Genomic DNA, 27,627 nt, shown 5'->3' with positions numbered 1-27,627 from the left:
AGGTGATTCTGGTGCTCACCCGGTTAAGAGCCATTGCCATAAAGAAATTCTAGCCCACCATAAAGACATTCTCCTCTAAAGGAGACTGATGCCCAGAGAAGGAAGTGGCAGGCCAGGCTAGGGCACACTGAGTTACGATGGTGCAGCGACCAGAATTCAGGTCTCCTGGCTCCTTCCGAGGTATTTTTCCTCTCGTCTTGCTCATTCTTTTACCATATTTGCTGTTCCTCGTGGTGGAGTCAGAAATAGCCCAGACTTGGTGAGCCTTCACTCCCGTGGGAGACCAGCCCGGCCGTGGTCCAGTGAGCTGCAGGCTGTCAGCATTCTTAAGTGCAGGCAAAGCTTTTTTGGAAGAAAAGCAAGGGGAGGCTTGGGATTCCAGGCTGCGACGTGCCGCATCCCTGCCCATTGCAGCACACGGGTGAGGTTGCACCTCGGAGCCGGTCCTCCTCTGCTCAGCCTGCTGACTCAGCACGTGCACGTGGCAGCCCTGCTTCCGGGAGAGCCCAGGGCCACCACTTGTTCCCGTTTCACTTACTAGAGCCTGGACTCCTGCCAGATGTGGCAGCCACCACAACGCACTTGGTATTGGAAAACTAAACAGTTGACCCTTGAACAACACAGGGCTTGGGGCAGTCGAACCCTCTGTGCAGTCGAAAATCGATGAATATAACTTACAGTCACCGCTGTTCTTCCATATCTGCGTTCCACAAACCACGGGTCCCCTAGGACTGTAGTATTTACCGTTAGGGAAAAAAATCCACGTAAGAGTGGACCTGAGCAGTTCAAATCCGTGTTGTTCAAGGATCAGCTGTGATCCTAATACAGTCCTAATGCTGTAACATCGGACGTTCATCCAGTGCTTACTGTGTGCTGTTTGTCTTCCATGTACGGTGTCAATCAGTCCCTCCAACCAACCCTAGCGGTAGGTGGTGTTATTCTTGTTTTACAGATGAAGGAATTGAGGCTCAGAGAAGTTAGGTGAATTATCTGAGGTCACACAGCTAGTAAGCAACACAGTTGGAACTAGAACCCAAGATGTTCAAATGTGCAGGGCCTACGCTGTTACTCACGACAGTAAGTGAGCTTGCTTCCTGCCTTCCCAGCCTTGGCTGTGACTAGAACACCCGTGTGGGACCCGGGAGCCTGATCCCACGAGCAGCAGACTTGCAAACAGATGTCTTTCTTGTGACCGGAAATGATGTCTGTCGTGACTGGTGGGTTTCGGGATCAACCCTGAGCTCTGCGTATTGTGGCCGCATTTCTCAAGAGTCAACACCGGCTGTTCCCAAGGTCCGTTTATCCGTCCTAGCACGTGTCCTGGGATGGCACAGCATCGGTGCCCGTGCTGACGCTTCCTCGTGTTGCCTGGACGTGCGTGTACAGGCTCATTTTCCGAGTGCTTCCTGGCCTGCCTGACTTCTCGGAGTGTCTGACAGGCAGCCGTGGTGGTGCAGATCGCAGGGGGATGGGAGAGGCAGCGCCTCCCCCCCTTGCTCTGATCCCATGGAGACCTGCGGTGACCTGACCCCTCTGCTTCCTCTCAGTCAGCCCTCCCTCTGCCCCTGATTTGCTTTCCTGTGATGGCGGGGGGCTCAGACTTCACCTGAAAAATTCTCTCTGGTACCCTCAACTTCATCCCACCCCTCCCCCAGCCGTTAAGACAGGATCCACCTTGTTCCTGGCCCGCCACTGCTCTGCCCTGACAGGCAAATCCCTCGCCACTTCTTAGAGGAACCTCTACAAATTCAAGGTTTTTGACCTTGGTGGGGCTCTCATTCTTCTTCTTTTTTTTTGTGGCCATGCTGTACAGCTTGTGGGATCTTAGTTCCCCAACCAGGGATTGAGCCCCGGCCCTCGGCAGTGAAAGCGCCGAGTCCTAACCACTGGACCGCCAGGGAAGTCCCTGGACTCTTATTCTTGACTCTTCATCTTTTCTCTGAGAGATTATTCCAAAATGTAGATGTGATTCAGGTTTTGCCCTGCTTGAGACGCCTCAGAGACTCCCTGGGGCCTTGGCACCAACAAGGAGTGCAGCTCATGGTCTGCGTCTGACTGAGTTTTGGGCTTTGTCCTCAGCCCGGCCGTGTCCCTAGCCTCTCCGCGGTCCAGCTGCGCTGAGCTGCTTTCTCTGCACTGAGACATGATACCAGCATCTCCAAACCTTGGTATCTGCTCTTCCCAAACATTCTCTCCGCTCGGCCTCTCCACTCTCGCTCCCTCCTGAGCCCCTGTCAGGCCTCTGCTTGGACACCACCTCCTTTGGGAATACTGTCCTTCCTCCCTATCCCCTTAGTCTGAGTTGGGAGCCCTTCATTGGGCGTGGCCATGGCAACCATGCATATCCCAGCACGGCACCTTGAAATCCAGGAATAGAAACATGCCGCTTCTCTCTCTTGGGCTGATGTTCCTTGTTGAAGCAAAGGCAGGAGTTATTTCAGCAAGCAAAATTCAGAAGAGACTTGTAAAGCATTTTTATTGTTTAAATGGGCTGATGGTTGGTGCTGTTTTTTGTCAGTTATTCACAAAGAAGAGGATTGAACGTACAAATTCAAGACCGATTTTGCTTATTCGGAAGGGGCCCAGTTTTTGTAGGCCACCTGGTTTTATGGGGCAGAGTGCAGGAGCAGCTGGCCAAGTCGTTGACTGCCGCCAGTGTGAGCAGAGACTCGCACGCAGAGAGGAACACAGAAGGAACGCTGGTTCATGTAAACGTGCAGAGTTTGAAATCTGGTGATGTAGTTATCCGACACTTCTCAGTTTTAACATCTTGACTTCGTGTAGCGTAGCCTCTCTTGTCCCCCAGGCGGGGAGGAGACCCTGACCCCACACCCGCACCGCCCAGTACTCTGTGCGCTTAGCATTGTGAGTGGATGGCCAGTGATCCAGTGCCTCTCCTTCCCTAAGGCATGGCAGCCACCCCTGGGGCAGGTGCCGTGGTCACTGCTGCATCCCGGGGCCTGGCCCAGAGTCAGAGTAGATGAAGAAGGACCGAGAACCAGAGAGATTTAATTTAAAAAATAGCAAGACCGCCAGAAGGGTTGCTAGATAAGAAAGCTTTTGCTGATCTGCCTACTTCACGTGTTACTTGAGTGCATGAATCCATCACAGCTCTGTATGTGGGTATTATAGCCTCTCAATTTGGGGAGTTGGAATTTCTCAGATTTTCTGAACCGTCTCTCAATGACACACTCAGCTTCTCAGCGTATTCTTGCAGATACTGTTAGTTGATAATCACCTTGAAGATTAATTCAGGATTCCAGGAATCCTAAGCTTGAGTGCCCCCCGACTAATCATGAGTCAGAGGAGGGAGATGGAAGGAAATCGCTCCTTCACCACCCACAGTTCCATTCCTAAAGGGAACCAGTAATTAAATGTTATTAAGCAAAATTAATTTGCCTCCTGCACGGAGGTTTCTGATGAATGAAAGGATTGCTGATCGGGGAGGGAGCCAGGCTATCCTCTGGTCATCAATATTTCATGGCCGTTGGCGGTGGCAGGAAGTTAGCTGTCCTGGCTCCCTGACCTTGAGCAATCTTGAAGGTAGGGCAAAGCTGGGGAGGTTGTATTTAAAGGGCTCTGTTACAAGACACTTAGTGCAAACCTAAGTGAAATTTGCAAGGCTCACCCATGGGTTAATTGAATTTACACCCTCAGTTAGCTGGAAGCTCCCCTGGATGGGGCTTAGGGACCCACCTGGGACTGGTCCTGTTGGGGGATGCAGCCCTGTAGTCACAGTGGCAGAGCTGAAATGTTTAATGATGGCTCTGGGGGAGGCGAGGCGGGGGGAAGAGTCCTGATTTGTAGTGTCTGCCGATTTCTGTGGTGTCACTGTATTCTCAGCATGGCTGTTCAAAGCTTCTGAACGTGGAGCGGGGAGGTGCACTGGTTTACTGGAGCTGGGAGTCCCAGCATGTTGCCGCCACAACTCCCAAATCCTTCCTGGTGACTGGGGGAGACCCTGCCGAACTGCATTTCCAGAAATACAGATGTGCCCCCTCCCGCCCTTGGGCGGTACTCATGTGCATTAGACTTGGCCTCTTGACTGAGAGGGTACCTGAATGTGATGGGCTTTAAGAATGAGAAAAGAAGTAGCCTCTCATTTTGTTCTTTTCTTCTCCCCAGCTGCCATTAACTTGGCAAAGCTGAAACTTTTCAGACATTACTACGTCTTGGTGAGTAAAAAATTCCTGAATTTGTAAATAAGGTCAATTCATGAAGTCGAGCTAATGAACTTCCAAAGCATTGGTAAAGCACAGGAAGTGTGCTCCCTGGAGCTGTGTGGGGTTCGTTTTACAAAACCAAATGGTGGCTGTGGACATGGGAAATTAAATATCTGAGTTACTTCTTTTTAAATTTTAGTTTTAAATTTGGCTTTAAATACTCAGAAAAGTAATACATGCTTGATATTTTTAAAATGCAGGATTATAGGAACACAGCAAAAGCCCTTTATGACCCCGACCTTCTACACCCCTTCCCCTTTTCTTCCTCCTACCCCAGGTATTATGGTTAACAGTTCAGTGGTTATTTCTCTAGATTCTTTTCTAAGCATATGCCACTCATAGCTGTTCCTTTGACTTGCTTTTTAAAAAATTCATTTACAAAAATGGGATCATAGCTACAAACAGGACTGGAATGAACATGAAAAGTCCCTGTAAACGTAGCACCAGAGGCAGGACTTACTATAAGTTATTAGAGTCATAATTTCCTGGACTATATAAGGTATAGATTTCTTCTGGAATTTGCTTCCGTACTCCTAAACAAAAGCTTCTGAGTCATCTTTATCTGTGGTTTGGGCATTGGCTGTCACTTTGCACAGTCCCCTGCAAGCCTGTCTGCCCTGGGTGCGGTCACAGTGAGCCGTCCACTCTCGAGGGGTCAGCGTGTTGAATCCTTTTCACATCCTCTCTCACTAGAATGCTTAGGATTATTGGTACTTCCTCTGAGCGTGGACCTTGAACATTTACAGCATCTGCTGAAGAGACTAAAAATCAGTATTTTCCCTGTGTGGCTTTATTTTGCTATTACTGCTGGAAAATATTTCTCAAATCCTGGGAATAAAAAACTACTACCCTTTGGGGCTTGAAATCAGTGGGTCATGTATGAGAATTAGGCGACGAAGGGGTTACTCAGGAATTAAGAGCAGCTACAGCAAAGTGTCCTCCCAGTGGGTGTGACTGTGATCAATCAATATCTTGGTCACCTAGAGAAAAAGAAGAAATCCTTTTTAGCGTAACTAGCAGAGCATCTGTCTCTGCCATGTTTACTAATTAGCACTATAAGTGTCAGATAATCTTCAGGTAATTCTGTTTTCTCTTTTGTAGTTAGTTTGTGAAAGCAGGTCATTGGAAGAAAGTGGTGCCATAATTTCTATGTTGATTTTATTTCTTGTTTTCTTTGCCCCTCATATAGATCGTATGTTATATATACTTCACCAGGATTATTGCATTTCTCCTCAAACTTGCTGTTCCGTTCCAGTGGAAGTGGCTCTACCAGGTATGCTGCTCAGAGGGGACAGTGCCAGAGAATTTGTGTCTGAGGATGAAGTCTTAGGGTGTAACTTAAGATTGTTACTAATTTATTTGGCAGTGGCCACTAAGACCTTTTGTCTCTTCCGGTCTGCAATTAAGACGATATGTTTGTCCAGGAAAGCTGCTGGATTACATGAGAAATCTGGAAGTAATTGCATTATTGATTTTAGTTTTCAATTTTTAAAGTTTTTGCAGAGAAAAGCCTCAGGCCGAGAAAGACTTGCCCTGTATAATTAAAATCTAGATGAAATCAGTTATATTGGGCTTAGAATAACTTGGAATCTAGACCTCCCTTTTTCTTGCCCATTTTTACTATTTCAATAATAAAGTATCTTTGCAATATACTAGAACTAGTTTAACTACTAGGGTAGCCACCATATGATTTCGAGACTTTTTTCTGGAGACTCTCACTTGGTGCTTTAGACCCTGTAGGAAAATGTATGTATGTAATGAGCTCTTAAAAGATGCCAATGAAGACACGTAAAGCAAGGAGTCTCAAATGTCATCTCTGGGCAGAATGCTTCTAGCTAAGGCTTCAGCAAATCCTCTAAGGAAAATGCTCCCCAGCGGTCAGCTCTGGCATTTGAGTGACTGATCGGCGAGTCGTCGGGGGGAGGGGGTCAGTTTGTTTAGTTCCACTGCTTTCTGAAGAACAATATTCTAATCCCTTTATTTGGGGGTGGTTTTAAAATTTGCAGCTCCTGGATGAAATGGCCACGCTGGTGTTCTTTGTTCTAACGGGGTATAAGTTCCGTCCAGCTTCAGATAACCCCTACCTACAACTTTCTCAGGAAGAAGATGACTTGGAAATGGAATCTGTGTAAGAATCTCCTTTCTTCCCTCCCCTCCCTCGCCCCTTACGTAACTAAGAGCAGCGTGGTATGAACTGGAGCAGCTGCTCTCCGCAGTTTGTTGCTCCAGAGGTTGTCCCTCTATTTTTTTTTTTTTTTTCCTGTGGTACGTGGGCCTCTCACTGTTGTGGCCTCTCCCGTTGCAAAGCACAGGCTCCAGACGTGCAGGCTCAGCGGCCGTGGCTCATGGGCCCAGCCGCTCTGTGACATGTGGGACCTTCCTGGACCGGGAGGTGGACTCTCAACCACTGCGCCACAGAAAAGCCCATAGTCTTTATTTTATTTATTTTTTTTTTTTTTGCGGTATGCGGGCCTCTCACTGTTGGGGCCTCTCCCGTTGCGGAACACAGGCTCCGGACGCGCAGGCTCAGCGGCCATGACTCACGGGCCCAGCCGCTCCGCGGCATGTGGGATCTTCCCAGACCGGGGCACGAACCCCTGCCCCCTGCATCGGCAGGCGGACGTTCAACCACTGCGCCATCAGGGAAGCCCCATAGTCTTTATTTTAAAGTCTATTTTGTCTGATATGAGTATTGCTACTCCAGCTTTCTTTTGATTTCCATTTGCATGGAATATCTTTTTCCATCCCCTCACTTTCAGTCTGTATGTGTCCCTAGGTCTGAAGTGGGTCTCTTGTAGACAGCACATATATGGGTCTTGTTTTTGTCTCCATTCAGCCAGTCTTTGTCTTCTGGTTGGAGCATTTAATCCATTTACATTTAAGGTAATTATCGATATGTATGTTCCTATTACCATTTTCTTAATTGTTTTGGGTTTGTTATTGTAGGTCTTTTCCTTCTCTTGTGTTTCCTGCCTAGAGAAGTTCCTTTAGCATTTGTTGTAAAGCTGGTTTGGTAGTGCTGAATTCTCTTAGCTTTTGCTTGTCTGTATAGGTTTTAATTTCTCCATTGAATCTGAATGAGATCCTTGCTCGGTAGAGTAATCTTGGTTGTAGGTTTTTCCCTTTCATCACTTTAAATATGTCCTGCCGCTCCCTTCTGGTTTGCAGAGTTTCTGCTGAAAGATCAGCTGTTAACCTTATGGGGATTCCCTTGTATATTATTTGTTGTTTTTCCCTTGCTGCTTTTAATATTTTTTCTTTGTATTTAATTTTTGATAGTTTGATTAATATGTGTCTTGGCGTGTTTCTCCTTGGATTTATCCTGTATGGGACTCGCTGCGCTTCCTGGATTTGATTGACTATTTCCTTTCCCATATTAGGGAAGTTTTCAACTATAATCTCTTCAAATATTTTCTCAGTCCCTTTTTTTTTTCTCTTCTGCAACCCCTGTAATTTGAATGTTGGTGCGTTTAGTGTTGTCCCAGAGGTCTCTGAGACTGTCCTCAATTCTCTTCATTCCTTTTTCTTTATTCTACTCTGCAGTAGTTATTTCCACTATTTTATCTTCCAGGTCACTTATCCGTCTGTCTCAGTTATTCTGCTATTGATTCCTTCTAGAGAATTTTTAATTTCATTTATTGTGTTGTTCATCATTGTTTGTTTGCCTTTCGTTCTTCTAGGTTGTTGTTAAACGTTTCTTGTATCTTCTCCATTCTGTTTCCAAGATTTTGGATCATCTTTACTATCATTACTCTGAATTCTTTTTCAGGTAGACTGCCTGTTTCCTCTTCATTTGTTTGATCTGGTGGGTTTTTATCTTGCTCCTTCATCTGCTGTGTGCTTCTCTGTCTTCTCATTTTCCTTAACTTACTGTGTTTGGGGTCTCTTTTTCGCAGGCTGCAGGTTCGTAGTTCCTGTTGTTTTTGGTGTCTCCTCTCAATGGCTAAGGTTGGTTCAGTGGTTTGTGTAGGCTTCATGGTAGGGGGGACTGGTGTCTGTGTTCTGGTGGATGAGGCTGGATCTTGTCTTTCTGGTGTGCAGGTGGTGTGTTTTGGGGTGTCTGTGACCTTATGATTTTCGGCAGCTTCTCTGCTAATGGGTGGGGTTGTGTTCCTGTCTTGCTAGTTGTTTGGCATAGGGTGTTCAGCACTGTAGCTTGCTGGTCGTTGAGTGGAACTGGGTCTTAGCATTGAGATGGAGATCTCTGGGAGAGCTTTTGCCGTTTGATATGACGTGGGGCCGGGAGATCTCTGGTGGACCAGTGTCTTGAACTCAGCTCTCCCACCTCAGAGGCACAGGCCTGACACCCGGCTGGAGCACCAAGACCCTGTCAGCTATGCAGCCTCTTAATAAATGTTTAAGTATATAATACAGTGTTGCTAATTATAGCCACAGTGTTTTACAACATATATATGGAACTTAATCATCTTGCATAACTGCCTTTTAAGACATGCTCCCAGGCTGCCTTAAATCAAGATAGCCATTCCTTCCATTAGGTCTCTCATTTGTGTAAATTTGTTTTCATGCTTCACGTTCATATACAAGTTGTTTAAACTAGTCATTTTAGTTTTCAGGAAAGCTTTCTAGTCAATTCTCTGTTTCATTAGGGGCTTTTTCTGAGGTTCTGTCTTTTCTTTTGTCTGGAACATAGTCTTCGATTTCTTCATTTTGCTCGACTCTGTGTTGGTGTCTATGCATTAGATTAAACAGCCCCCTCTCCCAATCTTGAAGGAAGGGCCTCATGGAGGAGATGAGCCTCCCCCTTCAGCCCTGCCCTGACTCTTGGTTGTCTCTCAAACCTTTGTGGTCATCCAAGTGGCCTATTTTATTTTTTATCAGTGTCCCGAAGGGAAGGATCTCAGGCAGCACCGAGATTCAGGCAGATTGGAAGCCACACCCTCAGGCCAGAATAGTTTTTTTAAATTAAGGTTTATTTTGAAGAAGTCTGAGTTCAATTTAAATGTCTGCCAATACCTTCCAAAGTAAGGTAATATTCAGAGACAATCGTCCTCATTAGATGGCTTAGAGAAATTTCTGGAATATTCACATCTGAAGATTCCTTATTGATGAATGCCTTTGACTTAAATCTAACCAAAAAGTGCAACATAATTCTTTGTACATTTTTATTATATATTTATAATGAACTAGCTTAGTTGGAAACAAAATACTTAAGCTGCTGGTAAAAAAAAAAAAAAAAATAGAGTCCATCTGGTAAGCAGCAGCTTTGGGAAGTAACCGGAGACGTGGTGTGTTTTTCCTTTCCCTGCGGGGAGCCCTTCAGCTCAGCATTCCGTTACCGTTAAGGCAGGGTTGCTCTGGGGTCATAGCGAGAAGCTGAATGGCTGGGTCCTAGCATCTTCCCTTTGACTGAAGTGTGATCAGTTGATGTTCTCCCCAGCAACGCAGGCGTTCCTGTTCCCCACATCCTTTCCTTCAGCCATGGCATCTAGAAGTGCAGATGCTTTGTTAAGATATATTTGTCTCATTGGCAAAATTTTTAAAAATTTGTTTTGGTTTTTATTTCTCTGACAGTATTTGGTGGTAGTGGTAACGAAAACGCAAGAGGGCCTGTGTGTGTGTTAAAATCAGGGGAGGAAGAGGGAAGCAGACAGACAGACCAGCAGTCCACTGGAGACTAGGGGGAGTGTGTTTCTTTCTTCTGGCAAGATTTGGGGAGGGTGGGCAGTTTGAGCCAAGGTTGATCCTTGGGTTGCCTCAGCTTCTGCTCCTGTTACTGGGGAAGGGCGCTCCATGCGCTGTTCTCCTGGGTTGGCTGAGTGTGGGCCCTCCCGTAACGGCGAAGTGAGCGTCTCTTCCGTGACGGGAGGGCTGCACGTGTACCAGCTAGAGAGGGAGTCGGCCCAAATGAAGGTTTGCTTACAGGGGTGGTGGTGGTGGTGTTCCCGGGAGCACCGGCCCAGATGAGCCTGTGAAAGACACATTGAGGAGCCAGTTGAGGCCAGGTGCCTTTTAGTCAGCAAGGCAGTTGTGCTGGGGTTTCTCTTTAGCTGAGAACTCGACTGTTGGGAAAGTTCTGTGAATTTATAAGACGTGACAGCAGAAGAGGCCTGAGGGGGAGGCTTCAGCCACAGGTGAGGGTCAAGGCTCAGCAGCTTCTGGGACCGCCGAGGCCAGGCTGTCATCTCCCTTTTCCGCTCGGACGTACCGTTCCTGGAGGGCCCTTCTTAAATCCTCCAGAAATAACCCAAACCAGAGACCAGCAGAGCCTTGCCTGTGTTTTCTAGAAGGTCGTGAGTACTCTGTCTTGCACACTGGAGGGTGTTTCCTGAAGGAGGCGCGAGGTCCGATCCCCACCCAGGACATCAAGCACCTCTGTGTGCAAAGTGTCAGTAATAACGTCTATGCCTCGCACACCTAAGACGAATTCACACCCTTCCTAACATGCCCTCTGCGCCAGAACTCTGACCTGGGCCACGCACTGACCTTGCCAACTGAGGTTCTGGGTAGCTTCTCATTCACCTCTTCTTACCTCCTCTGTCTGAAGCTGAGCTGCGGGAGGGCGGTGCATCGGGAAGTGAGTCTGGCGCAGGGTAGTGCATCCTCCCCGCCCCCAGACTAGGCCTGCGTGCAGTCCGGGCAGCTGCGCCCTCTGGGCCTGGGGAATGAGGGCGCCTTCGGAAGCAATGCCGACTTTCCATCTTTTTCTCCTTCTGTTCCTTTTGACATCTCTCTTTGGGCTCAAGCTCAGAGTGGCTTACTGATTTTGGTAACAGAATTTATCATAACAAAATCAGCAAGTTAAGTATTGGATGTAATTTCAGTTATCAGACTTATAGCCACCGCTCGTGCTGTGCGTATCCTTGATGGTCTGAATTATTTCTGCCATCTTGAGAAGTGGGAGTGGGAAGAGATCTGGTTTGGGTTCCAGAAGCTGTCTCTCTGGAGTCCCCCTTCCAGAGTGCTGGCTTCGGGGTTGCCGGTAACCTTTTACTACTTCCTGCATTCGTGCAAGTGGGTAACCAGTAAATGTAGAAACAGAGGTTGGAGACTAATAGAATTGTCTCTTAACCAAGCCTCTCTACATTTCAAGTCCAGAAATGGTTAGCATTTCGATTTAGTTTGGTTACAGAAACAGAGGCATCCGTGTGCCACTTGGGCCCAGGCCACAGTTGACGGCAGTCTCGTGTGGCAGAGGGAGCAGTGGGGACCCGGAGCCCCCTTTCGTGTCTTTCCCGTATTCATTAGGGCCCTGTTGCTTGCAAACACGAGACTCAGGCCTCTACAGGGAAAAGAGAGGTCACCACGTAGGGGTGGAAGGAAGCGGCAGGCAGCTGGGTCCATCCGCCCCCCCGTCTCCGCTGGAGCCCCCCCTCCTCTGGGCGCCTCTCCCCCCTCCTCTGGGCGCCTCTCCACTCCACTGTCTTCTCCATCCTCCACGCTACCCTGGACCCATCCCCTGGGAGCACCTCTGCCGGCTTAGCACTGTTGCCCCTTGCCTCAACCGGCTCAGGAGCTGCTGACCCTTGGACCAGTGTCCTCTTGAAGTCCGGAGTGGCCACCTCGGCTCAAAAAAGTTGAGCAGGCCCTGGGGGCAGGACAGCTTCTGCTGGCAACAGCGTGGGACTTGGCAGCCAGAGAGGCTGGCTTGGCCCGGGCACCGACTCTACTCGTGCTGGTGTGAGCGCTCTGTGGGCCCTGCAGGTGGTTCCGGACACCAGCCGGTGCCGAATCCCCCAGACTCCTACGGGAACAGCGTGACAGAGTGTGGACAGCGCTGTGATAGAGGTGTGTGTCTGGAGTCGCAGAAAGGCATCTGAGCAGTGGGGGCGAGAAGGAGCTGGTCGGGCAGGGCAGGAATGGGCAGGCCTTGCCCTCTGGGGACCGGGCTCTCCCCGCCTGGGCGGCTCCGGGGGCTGCGCCTGCATTCCCATCCCTGGGGTTTGAGTTTAGACTGAAAATCACCGCTGCTCGGTGCTTGACCAGAGCTTTGTCCGGCGTCTTTCTGCGCCACACGGAGGGCCTCTGTGCGGGTTGTGTGTAGTGCGGGGTGCTGCTCCGAGGACGGCGCTTCGGCTGTTGGTCCCCCTTCAGTGTTTGTACTGAAACCAGGGCACGCAGGGGGGTGTGCGCGGAGCTGTGAAGTTGCCAAAGCGCCGCCTCCTGCCCGGGAGGCTCCCGGGCGTCAGTCTGACCACGGGCTCCTCCTCTGTCTCCTCCACCTGGCGTCCCTCTCACTTCCCAGAGGTTTCACTGGGGAGCCAGGGCGCAGCGCCCGTCCAGCCTCACGCCACATCCCATCATCGCTGGCTCCGCCCGTGCCACCCTTCTGTGCCCGCGCACCCCTCACCCCGCAGCCGGGGGCCTCCCGCTCAGCCGCTTCTCGCCCGGGGCGCCTCCACTCTGCTCACTGACCGCTCCCCAGTCTCCAGCTCCAGCCCCGTTACCTGTCCTGAGCTTCGGGTCCCTCTGTCCACCTGTCCACCGTCACCCCAAGCTTGCCTCTCCCCTGCATACCCTGTGGGCTTCGGCATCCACCCAGTCGCTGTCAGCAGAATATGGGTCTTGGCCTAAATGCCTCCCTCTCCCTCGGCCTGTGTGGGGTGAGTGACTGCTTCTTGTAGGCTTAACGTCGTGTCTCCCGCCCTCTCCCCGCTTGATCCTGGTGCCCTGCCCTCATGTGGCCGATGTCCTCACCTCCCATCTTCTTCCCTTCCCGTCCATTCTCCTCAGCTACCCGAATCACCTGTAGACTGTTTTTTAGAGGATACCCTGGCTCCTCCCCAGAGACTCGATTCTGAATGTTGGGGGTTCAGGTGTCTCTGTGCTTTTTTGACTGCCCTGGATCCTGCTGGAGGCCAGGCCCGAGAACCCAGGTATAAGAGTCACGCTCACCCCGGTGACACGGCACGGAAGGCCGTCCACAGCCCCGCGTGCCCACCCTCGACTCTCCTGCCACGTTCCTTCACCAGCAGCTTCTTAGCACTCCCTGACTGTCGGGGGGGCTTTCTTGTGTTTCCTCCAAGCCTTTTCTTGTTAGATTTCTTTTCAGAAACTCCCCTGCCCTCCCCCCACTCCTCCATCTCGCTGCTGCTCCTCCTCGCCTTTCAACACAGGCTTCAAAGCGGCCCCCAGCGGAGGTGACTCTTCTCACCCCAAGCCGTCATCACACCTGCGCCCTGGCACTCCCGTCCTGTCCTGTGTGAAGTGGCTCTGCGTGTCCGTCTGGAAGACCGTCCCTTCTGCTGGGCAGCGGGCTCCCTGGGAGCACCAGTTCCAGCTCTCTGTCCTGGCCCAGGCCTGTCCTGACAGAGGGAACGTTGTTTTCTCAGTTGGGCTGCCATCTGGCAAGGAGTATTTCCTTAGGGAAGGAAAGGGAGCAAAGGGTTTCCCAGGCCCGCTCTCCGAGGCGTCCTCGGGTCACGGCGCCTGTGCTCTGCCCTCCGCGTCCGCGCGGGTTGGCCTCCTCCTTGTCCTTTTTAACCTGGAGCAGTAGCCACAGATCTGCTGGCTGTTGCCAGGAGTGTTTCTGGAAGACTCGAGGTTGTACTTCTTCCCTTACATCAACAGGTTTGGAGGCGCATAGGGGTTGCTCTGCTGGGGCTGGAAAGGCTTGTGGTGCCCGTGTCCTAGTCTGGAGAAGGTCCCTTTAGAAGCTGCCCTGGGTGCATGGATTTCTCCTGGGAGAAGTGTGAGCGCTTCCCGGTGAAGTCAGGCCCGAGACGGGCACCGGCTGGCAGGAAGTGATGCTGGGTTCTCTCAGTTGGTGTCCCCTTTGTTTGGGGGCTGCATTTATACTCACCCACAGCCTCTGCAGGGATCCCTCAGTTCCCACAAGAGCCACCTACCTGCAGCATACTTTGTCCTGACTTTACCAGAAGTACAGATAACGCATGAGTCCAAAGGACTCTTGTTTGAGAAAAGCCCCACCTCTGGGGAGGACTGGATGGCTTTGGGGCTTGGTCACAGCAGCAGCATGGTGGCAGGAAAGAAGGGAGAAAAAATTTTCCTTCCTTACTCAAATAAAGTAATTTATCTACTGTTAGGTCCAGCTGGACAAACTCTAGATGTCACATGTAGGGCCACTGAGTCGCCATTTGTAAGTAACAGGATTTGGGAGTTGGTTGGGGGGGCTAGGTAGGGTCCTTGGAGAGAGTCTGTTGGAATGATTGTTTGAATTTATTCTACTGATTAGGAAATTCCTGTTGGTCCGCGATGGAGGAACATAGGTGCCTCCTTGCTTCCTAGAGTCCTTAGGGAGATGCTGGGCCAGGGATGTTTGTTTCTAACACTTTATTTTAGGTTCATAACATTGAACAAAATTGAACAGAGGGGACAGATACTTCACATATGCCCCCGCCGCACACACACATAGCTTCCTCCATTATCAGCATCCCCTGTCCACAGTAGTACGTTCCTTACAACTGATGGGCCTGTATCGACTTACTATCATGCAGAGCCCGTAGTTTACAGTAGGGCTCACTCCTGGTGTTGTACACTGTGTGGGTTTGGACGGATGTGTGCCCACCATTATATAATAGAATCATACAGAGTCATTTTGCTGCCCTGAAAATCCCCTGTGCTCCGCCTACCAGGTGGAGTTCAGTATCTGCTTGGTGTTTCTTCAGTTGCGTCATGGATACCCAGATTCTTAGAATCTGTCTAGCTCACATTTTGTGAGGCAAGAGGCTGTCTTCTCATAGACCCCCACCTTCTCAGGAGATGTCGTGAGTCACTCTCTGTCTCTAACGGTCAAAGAATCTTTGGGCCCAGAAGGTTCCTCCAAACCTGTGGTTCTGTCCCAGGACTCAGAAATGACCCACTGTGGCTGATTAGTGTAAATGTCTACAGCTGATTAGCTTTTTTTTAGAATGTTAATTATGATACAGATACTGGTGTCATAATTGTGACTAGTGTATATATGTAACATAAAAATTTGTGACAAAAAGAGATGAATGCTGGTTGTGGTAACAGCTGGTATGTAGTGACTGGGCACGACGGAGAATCTCGTTTTTCCCTCACGACAGTTCTGGAAAGTGGGGACTGTGTTTCTCCTGCAGCACAGAGAGGTCATGTGACTTGGGCAAGCTTACACAGCTTGCAAAGAGCGGGTCATGATTTGAACCCAGGTGTGTCTAATTCCAGAGCCAACACCCTTTACCCCTGGCTGCCACCGTGCTGTGGTGAAGACGGCCTTTTACTTTAAGACTGAGGCTTTCCTCGTTTTTTCCCTCAGAGTGACCACGTCAGGGGTGATGGAGAATATGAAGAAAGTCAAGAAGGTGACCAACGGCTCAGTGGAGCCGCAGGGTGAGTGGGAAGGCAGCGCGTGATGGAACAGCTCCGAGGCGGCACTGTCAGAGGAAACAATTTATTCATGGTCCTGTTGGTCAGCGAGAGAGGTCGGCCCCTCCCGACGGTGACACCGCAGAGCACGTGGCTGGGAGCAAATTGCCACGGAAGCCTAACTTTTCACTCTTTTCTGGAAGCTGGATCTGTGGCTGGTGATAGGCAGCTAGAATTCTCCTTCAGGTGGGAGTGCTGGGTAGGGGGTGTAAGAGGAGGAGGGTAGAAGGAAGACTTTGTTTTTAATCTCTATTATTTTAAATTGGGAACTCTTCAGGTAGGTGCAGTTGTGACCCAGTGTGTAGCAGCGGAATGTTGGTGGATGGGGCACGGCGGGGGGCGGTGTGTCTGCAGCCGTTCAGGGGAAGGGACTTTAGGAAATGAGCAGATGTCGAGTGGGGCACGGAGGCTCACAAAGAAGGGAAAGGTGAGCATCGCTGCGTCTTGGGGACAAAAAACGAGTGAGATCAGGTTATTTTAGAAAGCAAAGTCAAAACCCAATTTAGTATTAAGCGACTGCCCCAGGACTTCCGGCCCTGAATGTCACCCAGACCTTCATCCCGGATTCTGAAAGTGACCAGAAACAACGGTCGTCCGAGGGCTACCGTGTCAGAGTCAAGGCCCTGGTGGTGGCAAATGGTTCTCTTGACTGAAGTGTGTTCTGTGTTACCTAATGGTTGGACGGAAGTGTGTGTTTAAGCTCGAAAAGCCGCCTCCTGTAGGATTTCCCTGAACATCTGGTCCCCCCGACGGCCCAGAGCAGCACCGTCTCTGGCGGCCCTCTCTTCTCGCAGCTGCGTCTATTTTGTGTGATCAGAATATGGGGAAACGGGAAGGACTTTTCCTAAGGAGCAGCTGGGGGCAGAAAGGATCATGTCGAAGCACATCCTTAAGGCAAATCGTCATCATGACAAAGCTTTTCCTGTAGCCAGGTAGGACTTCTAAAGGGAGGAATGAAGCAGACCTTGTCCCTGTATTCCAAGAGTAAGTATGCAAAGAAGATGCGGGTGATTAAACAGGTTTACTCTCGGGGTGTGGGGATGATGAGATCTTTCACAGAAGCTCAGTGAGGTTCCCTTCCAAACTTTCAGAGCTTGGAGAGGAACACGGATAGCTTGCCTGAGGTGAACAGTATTGCAGCTCGTAGCCAAGTCATCTTGAGTAGTGGGACAAGCTCAGAAGTTTCCCCGTGACGGAGGGCATAGCAGGGCTTACCGCTCGTTTCCTACGAAGGCTTTGGCTGCCGGAGCCTGAGATGGGGACTGAAACACTGCATCAGGCAAGCTCCCTGGAGCGTGGGGCCCCGGCCGGGTGGGGTAGCTCCCAGTGCCCACGTGTGTCAGGAGCCCAAGCCCCCCCCCCCCCCGACCTCCTGGCCTGCCTCCTGGGTGCTGGATGGTGACGGTGGCTGGTGGTTATTCTCTTACCTCTGGCTTGGAAGGATCGATCAGAAGCCACAAGATTTAGGGGTGCCGTTCAGTATGCCCAGTTTGGGAACCTGAAGTGTCTTTACTCAGAAAACAGTTATTTTCCCTCTCCTGTACCATTTCACTTCCTAAATGACCAGTGAGGAAGCAAGTGTCCTTTCTATGCGCTTCGATGAGTCCTCTGCTCTGCCCAGTGCCCCCTCCACAGGGGCTCGGTCCTGGCTGAGTAGGAGGAAGGGCCAGCATCTTCCAAGGCTGCTGCTGCCCACCTCTCCGCAGATACCTTAGGGAAGGGTTCGTGTGTCTTCCCATCTTCAGGAGCGAGGAAATATGCCCCAAGTATTCATCTAAGGGCCTTTTTTTGTCTTGTAAGTAATCCTGGAGCTGTGTGACAGGAGAAGGAAGTGGCAGGGAGGACGGGAGTATTTTTGAGACTTTGTTTTCCTGACGTGAACACCATCCCAGTGATTAAGAAATGTGTCTCATACTGTGGCCAGATCTCCCTTTGCTGCTTCCCTCCGAGGGACGTGTTTGCTGTTTGTCCTGCAAGCAGATGTTCTTGGCTAGGCCGTAGACCTCTTGGCAAGAACCAAAGGTTTGAGGAAACACCCCCCCACCACCACACACACACACCCACGAAAGGGTCTCCACAGAGGTGTCCTCACTTCATGTGCTGGAAGCGGGGAAGCGAGTGAATGAAGATGAGTGTGTGCACGTGGGCTGGCACCGGCCCCTGCTCAGCCCTCCTGCTCTGAGGTCCCCGGGCCCCAGCGGTCACAGGAGGGCATGAGCCAGAGGGCTGGGCTTCTCTGTGGTACCGGGTGGTCTTCAAATCCCACGCGGCACCTCTAGGCTTGCAGAATGGCTGAGAGGCTACAGTTTTACAGTCCTGACCCTTCCAGAACCAGAAGGTACAGATGAGATAAGATAGTGGATTAGAAATAAAGGCAGGCCATAGGCTTCCTAACAAACGGGTCGTCTGCCCACGTCCTGTATTTTAACTGGCAGAAGGTTTAAAGGCAGGCTGCTGATCAAGAGGAATCAAAACCCCAGCCCAAGATTGGGAAAATAGGTGGTAGTTCAAGTTTTGACAAAATTGTTTAAGCTCTTCATCCTGTTGCGCAAAAATTTGTTCTCTTTCTCTATGACTTGATGGCAATGAGCAGCATTCAGCTCTCCTCTTGAGTAAAGATGACTGATGGGGGTCTAAAGCCAAGTTGTTTCCCCAGCTGACAGCCCACTCCCTGATTTTCACAGTCCACTTGGGCTCATGGTGATGCCGTGTTTGAATAGTTAAGCCCTCTCAGTATTTCGGGGATTGGGCAGACAGGATTGGTGCACATCACAGAGTGATCGGTGGTATTTATAGCTTCGCTCTGTGTTCTGCTCCCCGTTTCTGCCTACGCGAAATATACGTACTTCCTCTGCGAATCCGGCCGTGGACTGGAAGTGCCGCTGGCTGTGAAACTTTAGGAAGTAAAGGGTCTGTTTTCCTTTAATAAAGTGTGTGTGTTTTGCTAGAAAATTACTTCTTGGACAACAAGAACAATCACTGATCTCTTAATCCTGGCTCTTAACAGTGGCCGGAGACTCCATCGGCCTGTTTCTGGGTCCCGTGATACTTGAACGGTTTAGCAGCAGTACCTCCCCTGAACACGCCTGCTGGCTCCTCTTGGAAAGAGAAGCTTGCTCTAGTGTCAGAGATGGTTTCTCAGATCATAGCCTGAGTCTGTTTAGTTTCCTTTCAAGAAACCACTTTAGAGTAAAATTTCCAGGTTTTTTTTTTCCCCCGGACAAGTCCAGCCAGCCAAGGCGGCACCCAGTCTCTTCATAAGTCCACTCCACGGGGCTGCCACGGCCAGACGTCCACTCCCTCGTTGTGATCTCGCCACAGGATGCTCTCCTCCCCGTCCCTCTCCCCCCACTTCCTCCTTCCCCCTCCCCGCCCATCTCTTCTTTCCTCGCCTTGGCCCTCGCCCATCAGTTCCACATGGGCTCAGTCTGGGAGTACGGGCTGAAGCCTTTGGTGCATTGCAGCATTTTCTCCCAGCAGCTGTGTGAAGGATGTCTTTTCCAAGCTGAGAATTGTATCCCAAGAGCACATATTACTGCTTTGGACCATATGTGATCTTCCGCCCCCGCACGGAAATGTCTGTCTTGTTTTAGTCCGTAGTGACCAAGGAACAGTGTCAAAGATGCCAGTTTTAATTGTGAGTGGCTCTGGGCATCTCTGCCATCCTGGAGCATATCCTTCGAGGGAGGCTTCTAGGACCTGAGGCAGTCTGATGGGTTATTGGCCCTGCTCTGTACACCCCGTAGAGCAGTGGGACCGTTGGTGCTTCCTGCTGCCGAGCAGCTTGTTCAGAGGACACGGGTCCTCGCCCCCTCCTCCTCCTGCTCTGCACTCCACACCTCACCCTTGCTTCCCTGACCCACGCCTGGCCTTCAGCAGATTCCGAACACGCTGAGTCCAGGATGCCTGTGGCCTGCTGCTTTTTTTTTCTCTTCAGAATTCAGAATTCCCCACTGAAGAAGTTAAGTTAGACTTTGACTTGATACCTCTTGGTGTATCAAAAACCATACCAGACATTCTAGAAGATCCGCCCTTTACTCCAGTTTTCTCTAGGGTGTTTCTGGCAGGAGGTCGTACAAGAGCTCCACCTGAGTTGATGCTAATACTCGTCACTATGACCTGCAATGTAGATACTGATTGGCAAGCCGGACATTCCCCCCAGGCCCCTTCTGTCGCTTGCGATGCATCTGCCCTCTCCGCACGGCTTATGCTTGAAATATAATGTTTTTCAGTGGCTCGTTGCTAGGACATGGACACGCACATCCTCTGAGAGACTGTGTGCAGAAAGCACTCGGCGGGGCGGGGCGGGGAGACCCAGGAGCAAGGATTCGGTTGTGTTGCGTCAAGGACCTTTGGGACCTACTGGCAGGAAGTCTGCAGGCCATTTGGGCAGGAGTGCGGATAAAGTCAGTAAAGGTCAAGGTGAGATGGAAGAGCTAGCTCACCCCCAGACAGCAAGCTTCTCTTGGGGCGGGGTTTGAGGCTTTGGGGTGGGCAGCCAAACCATCAAGGGGCCAGGCGGTCAGCCTTCTTAGCGTTTAAGACACTTATTACAAAAGGATCCAAAAATCCTGTGCACACGGGGGTTTCTTGATGCCTTAAGCAGCCTTTGCGGATGATAAATTGGATTTGCCTAGTCATGTGACCTCAGAAGAACATCCAATCCAGAAATAAGTTTCATTTGGGGGAGAAAATGTAAATATTCTTTGCTTTCCAGGTTAGATTGGGATGCAGCAGGAGTTTTCAGTACTTTTTTTTTAAACACTGATGGTCACTGAAGAGTGTTTATGTGAACATCTGCCGGGTGGAGGCTCCGATCGGGATGATGTCGGGGCCGGGTTCTCCTGCTGTGGTGCACACGTGTACAATAAAGATTCTGGGACAGGAACGCATGTTTGTAATCCGAGGGGGTTGCCGACTCCTGCCTGCTGTCTCTCCGCCCCCTCCCCCCTTATAATTCTTTCCTTTGTGAGTTTTGTTCATTAAATTAGTTAATCGCCTCCCACTCGCTCCCACTGGCAAGAGTGACACCTACTAGAGAAGCTCCCTGTGTCTCAGCTGCCATTGAAACTCAAACGTGACTTCAACTCCAGAGGCTTTGTTTTGGAACAAGCTGAAGATCAGTTGTAGTTGACTGGTGTCCTGCCTCCAGTGGGGACGGGGTGCTCTCTGAGTCAAGGCCTGGGCACTGCTGCCATTTGAGGGGAGATGACGGCGGAGACTTGGGGTAAAGCCCACCCTGCGGCAGGCTCGGGTTCACCCTCTTATGATGTTGGTCATCAGATAACCCTGCTGGTGTTCCCACATCAGAATCAGAGAAATCCAAGATTTCAGACTCAAGGCATTTTTGGAAGTCATCCAATCCCAAACCCCTTATTTTACTAGGAATGTTTTAAATTGAGGTGTAACTCACATACAGTAAAATTTACCCTTTAAGCGTACAGTTGGATGAGTTTTGACAAGTGTATATACAGTTCTGTAGCCTCCGCCCTAAGTGAGATGGAACATTTCCACCACCCCATAAAGTCCCCTGTGCCCCTTCACAGTCAAAACCGCCCCCTGTCCAGAACTACCACAGCCGCTGCTCTGATGTCTACGCTGTAGGTTAGTTTATTCTGGAACTTCACGTGAGTGGAATCACACTTCCGTGTATGGCTTCTTCCACTCAGGAGACTGTCTGTGATTTGTCCATCCAAAGCCCTGGCTTTAAAGCTGCAAAAAATGGGGGCCTAGAGAGGGTTGTGCCCCACCCTCCCCCTCCCCCAGCCAATAAGTATCGGAGCTGAGGTGAGAACCCAGGTCTCCTGACTCCAGCCTTGGTGTGGTGATGAGGATTAAGTCAGGGGCCTGGCCTGGAGCTCTGTCGGGTTCTGTTGCTGTGTTTACAGTGACGTTAGAATGATCCTCAGTTCACTGTATCCCAGAAGCTCGGAACGAAGGGCCTCAGAGTCCATGTCATTTCCCCTGGGCCTTCCGGTTACTGGCCATGCCTCACCCACAGCTCCTTCCTGACTCTGCAGAGGCCTTGGGTTACCCAGGGTGTCCATGGAAAGAAGCCTGAGGAGCGGGGACAGGGCATTCCAAGAGTAGAGCCCAGGAATCGGGTGAGACTCTCAAGGGTGAGAGATGCTGAGGCCCCCCAGGAAGGGGACAGCTGAGGAAAGGTGTGGGAAGGACCTGGGGACCATCTAATCCAGTACTTCACAAACTGGAGCAAGCATCAGTGTCCCCCTAGGCCCCAGGGCTTCTGATTCAATAGGTCTCCTGCGGGGCCCGAGACGTTGCATTGCTAACAGGCTCCCAGGTGATGCCACCTCGGCTGGTCCCAGGTCACACCTTGAGAACCGCTGATGTAACCCAGCTCCCTACTTGAGACTTGCCCCAGTCATTCAGGGGGTGTGTTGAGCACCCACCCCTGCAGACTCCTGCTGGACACACAGCAGCGAGACGGCGTCCTGACTCCGGGCCTGCCTGGCAGGGTTGCGGTGGTAATCCGGTGAGCGGTGCCAGCGGGCCAGCTGAACTGCTCCCCTCCATCAGCCTTGGCTTCCTCCTCCCCCGTTAGAAATGCAGCCGTCCGGGCTGACGACCTGTGAACTTCGCGGGCTGAGGACCCTGCACCTCCAGTGCCACTCAGGGTCAGGAAGGCCTGTGCCAGTGGGTCCGACCACAGCTCACTCGCCTTCTGGTTTCTGTAATGAGCCGGAAGAGCAGACCAAGTGGGCAGCGGACAACTGACCCAGATCTACCTGCTGAGAGCGGCCGACCGCCCCTGGGACCCTGTGGAGTCCTCCCAACGCCCACATGGGCTCCTTTCCTGTAGCAGCCGCCTTCGGGCGCCCTGCCCTTCCCCAGGGATCTGTCAGGTCGGCAGGTTGAGAGCTGCGCGGTCCCTCAGGCTACTCGACAGTGAGGCTGGTAAGTGGGGTGAGAAAGTGCCGACTTTCTTCCCGCAGATCTGCGCCCAAGCTGCGTACACAACGGGCGCTTCCGAGCATCCATCCAGCCCTAGAGCTGGCCTGGCCCCCACCACGTGGGGAGAAGCTGCCTCAGCGGTTTGGGGGCTGGATTTTAGGGGGTCAGTGTGCCCCTTGCAGGAGCTGCACCCTGCACCGCTCCTTCCCAGTTTGCCAGGGTTGCTGACTTTAATAAAAAACAAGGAATCTGCTCATGGAAACATCTGCACAACCAACCGAGCTTAAGTCTTGTTTATGCACTTAGCACGTGTCTCATTCAGGGCCCGGGCTCTAGGCTGCAAGCCTCACCGAGGGCTGAAAGCACTCCTCAACACACTAGTATTTGCAGGACCACAGCATAAAATGATGTGAGCCTGGTTTCCACCGCATGATGGGAGAGCAATAAGGGGGGGTGCGTGGGGGGTGCGTGGGGGAGAGTTGAGCACATGACTGCTGCCCCCGCTTTCTCCCCTCCTTCCTCCCACCCTTTCCATTTTAACTGGCCCCTTCGCATCAGCAGTACGGCTTGATCAAGTTTTCTTCCCATTAAAAAAAACAAATCTCCCTAGGCCAAGCTGCAGCCCCCGCCCCCCACTTACAGGGTGGACTTCTCAGGTCTGCCTCTTTCCCCTCCAGTACCCCCAACTCACTGAGGTCTGGGTTCCACCGGCCAAAGTCTCCCGCAGCCTCTGGGGCTTGGTTATTACCTGCCGTGACTGTAGCAGCCTGTGGCACGGTGGGACCCCTCGCCTTTCACCCTTGGCCACATCACCTTGCACCCACTGCCTCCCTCCTCGGAATTCCACGCCAGCCAGGTTAGACTTCCCGGTAGTTTTCCTTTTCTCTCCAGTTGCTTGGCCACAGTCGGCTTCCTGTGCCCAGCCCTTCGGTGTTGGGCTCCTCGGCACTGCCCCAGCTCTCTTCTGCTCTCTGACACCCAGGATCGTATTCCCAGCCTAGAACTGTCCTGAGCTGCTAATGGTTTATCCAGCTGCCTCCTGGACTGTTTTGTTTTTGTGTTTTTGGCCGTGCCACGTGGCATGTGGGATCTTAATTCCCTGACCAGGGATCGAACCCGTGCCCCCTGCAGTGGAAGCATGGAGTCTTAACCACTGGCCCGCCAGGGAAGTCCCTGGACTGTTTTAAAGGCACTTCAAAGCTACACTTTCAAAATGAAATTACCACATCTCCTCCCCAATCCTAGTAAATGTGATCCAGGCCAAAAACTTGGGCCTTATCCTTGACACTTCCCTTTCCCTCACCCCATCACAGTCCTGTGGCTCAAGCCTACCCATTTCTCTCTCCCCACTGCCACTAGCCAGGCCAGCCGCACTCACCCGTAACCTGGATTACAACATCAGCTGCTGCCTTGCAGCTGGTGGCCTGACCTCCAGTCTTGCCCCACTCCCAGCCTTTGCCATGCCTTGGCCAAGTGCCTGCCTACTGTGTTAAGCATATAGGTGCAAAAGCAAGCAAGGAGGATGCATGGTCAATATACAGAAATCAACTATTTCTATATACTTGCAATGAACAGTCCAAAAAATGAAATTAAAGCATTTCCATTTACAACAGCATCAAAAAGAATAAAACATACTTAACAGAAGTGTAAAATTAATATTCTGAAAACAAAAACACTGAAAGACGATCTAAATAAATAGAAAGCCATCTCATATTCATGGATCAGGAAACAATATTGTTAAAGATGACAATACTCCCCAAATTGATCTCCAAATTCATTGTAATCCCTACCCAAATCCCAGCTGGTTTCTTTGCAGAAATTCACAAGCTGATCTTAAAATTCATATGCAATGCAAGGGATCCGGGATAGCCAGAACAATCTTGAAAACGAGGGACAAAGCTGATGGATTCCCCCATCTCAATTTCAAAACTTGCTAAAAAACTGTAGTGATCGGAGAATGTGGTAGTGATAGAAGTATAAATATAGAGCTCAATGAGATAAAATAGAAAGTCTTGAAATAAACCCATATATCTATGGTCAATTGATTTTCGGCAAGTGTTCCAAAACCATTCAATCTGGAAAGAATTTTTTTTTCCAACCAATGCTGCTAAGGACAACTGGACATCCCCATGCAAAAAGTAAGTTTGTAACCCTACCTCACACCATATACCAAAATTACCTCAAAATGAACCATACACTTAAAGCTATAAAACTCTTAGAAGAAAACACAGGAGTAAATATGACCTTGTATTATTAGGCAATGGTTTCTTAGATAAGACACCAAAGACAAGCAATAAAGAAAAAAGATAAACTGGAGTTGATGAAAATTAAAATTTCCATGCTTCAAAGGACATCATCAAGAAAGTGAAAAGCCAACCCAAATACTTGTAAACTGTATATCTGAGAATGGTCTTGTCTCCAGGATATATGAAGAACTCTTACAACTCAATAAAAAGATAACCCATTTTTTAAACGGGCAAAGGATCTGAATAGGTGTTTCACTTAGCATAATAATTTCAAGGTTCATCTGTAATGTGTATCAGAATTTCATTCCTTTTTAAGACTGAACAACATTCCATTTTATGTATATATAGACATACCATATTTTGTTTATCCATTCATCCATTGATGAATACTTGGATTGCTTCCACTTTTTGGTTATTGTGAGTAGTGCTGCTGTGAACATGGGTGTACAAATATCTATTCAAGTCTCTGTTTACAATTTTTTTTTTTTTTTTTTTTTGGCTGCGTTGGGTCTGTTGCTGTGCACAGTCTTTCTCTAGTTGTGGCACGCAGGCTTCTCGTTTCGGTGGCTTGTTGGTGGAGCACAGGCTCTAGGCGTACAGGCTTCAGTAGTTGCAGCACGCGGGCTCAGTAGTTGTGGCGCGTGGGCTCTAGAGCACAGGCTCAGTAATTGTGGCAAACGGGCTTAGTTGCTCCGCAGCATGTGGGATCTTCCCGGACCAAGGCTCGAACCCGTGACCCCTGCATTGACAGGCAGATTCTTAACCACTGTGCCACCAGGGAAGCCCTGTTTTCAACTCTTTTGAGTACATTCCCAGAAGTGGATTGCTGGATCATATGGTAGTTTTGTATTTAAATTTTGGAGGAACTGCCATACCATTTTCCACAGCAGGTGCACCATTTTACATTCCCACTAGCAGTGCACAAGGATTCCAGTTTCTCCACGAGTGTTCTTTGCCAACACTTATTATTTTGTAGGTGATTTTGTTTTTAGCATAGCCATCATAGTGGCTGTGACTTGGTATCTCATTGTGGTCTTGATTTGCATGTCCCTCATGAACGGTGATGTTGAGCATCTTTTCTATGCTGCTTGGCCACTTGTTTATCTTCTTCAGAGAAAATGTCCATTCAAGTCCTTAGCTCATTTGAGTTTTAGTTTAGTTTTAATTATGGTAAAATATACATAAATTTATCATTTTAACCATTTTTAAGTGTATGGTTCAGTCGCGTTAAATACATTCACGTTGTTCTGCAACCAATCTCCAGAACTCTTTTCATCTTGCAAAACTGAAACTCGACACCCACTAAACCACAACTCCTTATTCTCCCCTACCCCACAAATCCCTGGCACCCCCCCCATTCTACTTTGTCTATGAATCTGACTACTACAGACACCTCGTATAAATGGAATCACACAGTATTTGTCTGTTGTGACTGGCCTATTTCACTTAGCGTCGTGTCCTCAAAGTTCCCTTTGCCCATTTTTGGATTGGGTTTTTTTGTTGTTGAGTTGTAGGAGTTCTTTATATACCCTGGATACTAATCTTTTATCAGATATATGGTTTGCAGTATTTTCTCCCACTCTATGGGTTGAATTTTCACTCTTGATAGTGTCCTTTGCTGCACAAAATTTTAAAATTTTGATTAAGTCCAATTTATTTATTTTGTTGTTGCCAAGAAATCATTGCCAGATCCAATGCCACGAAGCTTTTATTTTTTTTTCTAAGAGTTTTAGGTCTTAGGTTTAGTTTGATCCATTTTGAGTTCATTTTTGTGTATAGTGTAAGGATGAGGATCCAGCTTCATTCTCTTGCGTGTGGATATCCAGTTTTCCCAGTACCGTTAGTTGATAAGACTGTCCTTACCCCAGTGAAATGGTCTTGGCATCTGAATAGCCATTTCTATAAAGAAGATAGGCAGATGGCCAGCAAGCACCTGAAAAGACTCTCAACATCCAGAGAAAAGTGAATAAAAATTAGTGAGATACTACTTCACACTACTAGGGTGGCTATAATAAAAAATATATAATAACAAGTGTTGGTGAGGACGTGGAGAAATTGAAATCCTTACACACTTGCTGATGGGAATGTATAAAATGCTGCAGCTGCTTCAGAAAAGTTTGGCAGTTCCTCCAAAGACGACGTGTAGAGTTACCATGTGACTCAGCAATTCTACTCTTAGGTACACAGCCAAGAGAAATGAAGACACAGGTCCACATAAAAACTTGGATACAAATATCCATAGAAGCATTACTCCTGATAGCCTAAAATTGGAAATAACCCAAATGTCCATCACTGATGAATGGGTAAATAAAAGTGGTCTACCTATACAAAGGAATATTATTCAGCAATAAAAAAAGCATGAAGTACTGATACATGTTACCACATGGATGAAACTTGACAACATTTTGCTAAATGAAAGAAAACACAAAGGCCGCATATTGTACGATTCCATGTATATATGTCCAGAATAGGTAAGTCTGTAGAGACTGAAAGTAGATTAGTGGTTGCCAGGGGCTGAGGGAGGGGGGTTGCAAGGGGTGACTGCTAAAGAGTGAGTTTTGCTGCTGCTGTTTTTAATTTTTATTGGAGTATAGTTGATTTGCAGTGTTGTGTTAGTTTCAGGTGTACAGCAAAGTGAATCAGTTATACATATATACACTTTTTTTTAGAAGAGTTTTCTTTTGAAGGGATGAAAATGTTCTAAAATTTTGGTGATGGTTGTACAACACTATGAATATACTAAAAACCATTAAATGTACAGTTTACATGTGTGAATTGTATGGTATGTGAATCATAGCTGACAAAAGCTGTTAAAAAAATAGTGGTCCAAACTGAGAGGTGTCTGTGGGAGCACAGAGCCTGTGCACCCAACCCTAGGTAGGTCAAGGAGGGCTTCATGGAGGAAGTACCGTTTTGTATGGATTAGCTCAATGAAGCAG

At 49.4% G+C, this 27,627-nt stretch overlaps 1 protein-coding gene across 2 annotated transcripts in view; it reads left to right on the top strand.

Annotated features, from left to right (window-relative positions):
• Positions 1–20,415, top strand: part of GPR107 (G protein-coupled receptor 107) — a 70,890-nt gene extending 50,475 nt beyond the window's left edge. For both annotated transcript variants that reach the window (XM_060102491.1, XM_060102490.1), the window contains 4 exons: positions 4,126–4,175; positions 5,413–5,496; positions 6,230–6,351; positions 15,418–20,415. In XM_060102491.1, the coding sequence (XP_059958474.1) occupies positions 4,126–4,175; positions 5,413–5,496; positions 6,230–6,351; positions 15,418–15,514 (353 nt within the window). In that variant the 3' untranslated portion in view covers positions 15,515–20,415. The remainder of the gene's footprint in view (positions 1–4,125; positions 4,176–5,412; positions 5,497–6,229; positions 6,352–15,417) is intronic.
• Positions 20,416–27,627: the final 7,212 nt, after the last annotated feature.

This window comes from Mesoplodon densirostris, chromosome 6 (genome assembly GCF_025265405.1).
Source record: "Mesoplodon densirostris isolate mMesDen1 chromosome 6, mMesDen1 primary haplotype, whole genome shotgun sequence".
Classification (NCBI taxonomy): domain Eukaryota; kingdom Metazoa; phylum Chordata; class Mammalia; order Artiodactyla; family Ziphiidae; genus Mesoplodon; species Mesoplodon densirostris.
Note: the sequence above shows the minus strand (reverse complement) of the source record. Positions and strands in the feature narration are given on the sequence as shown.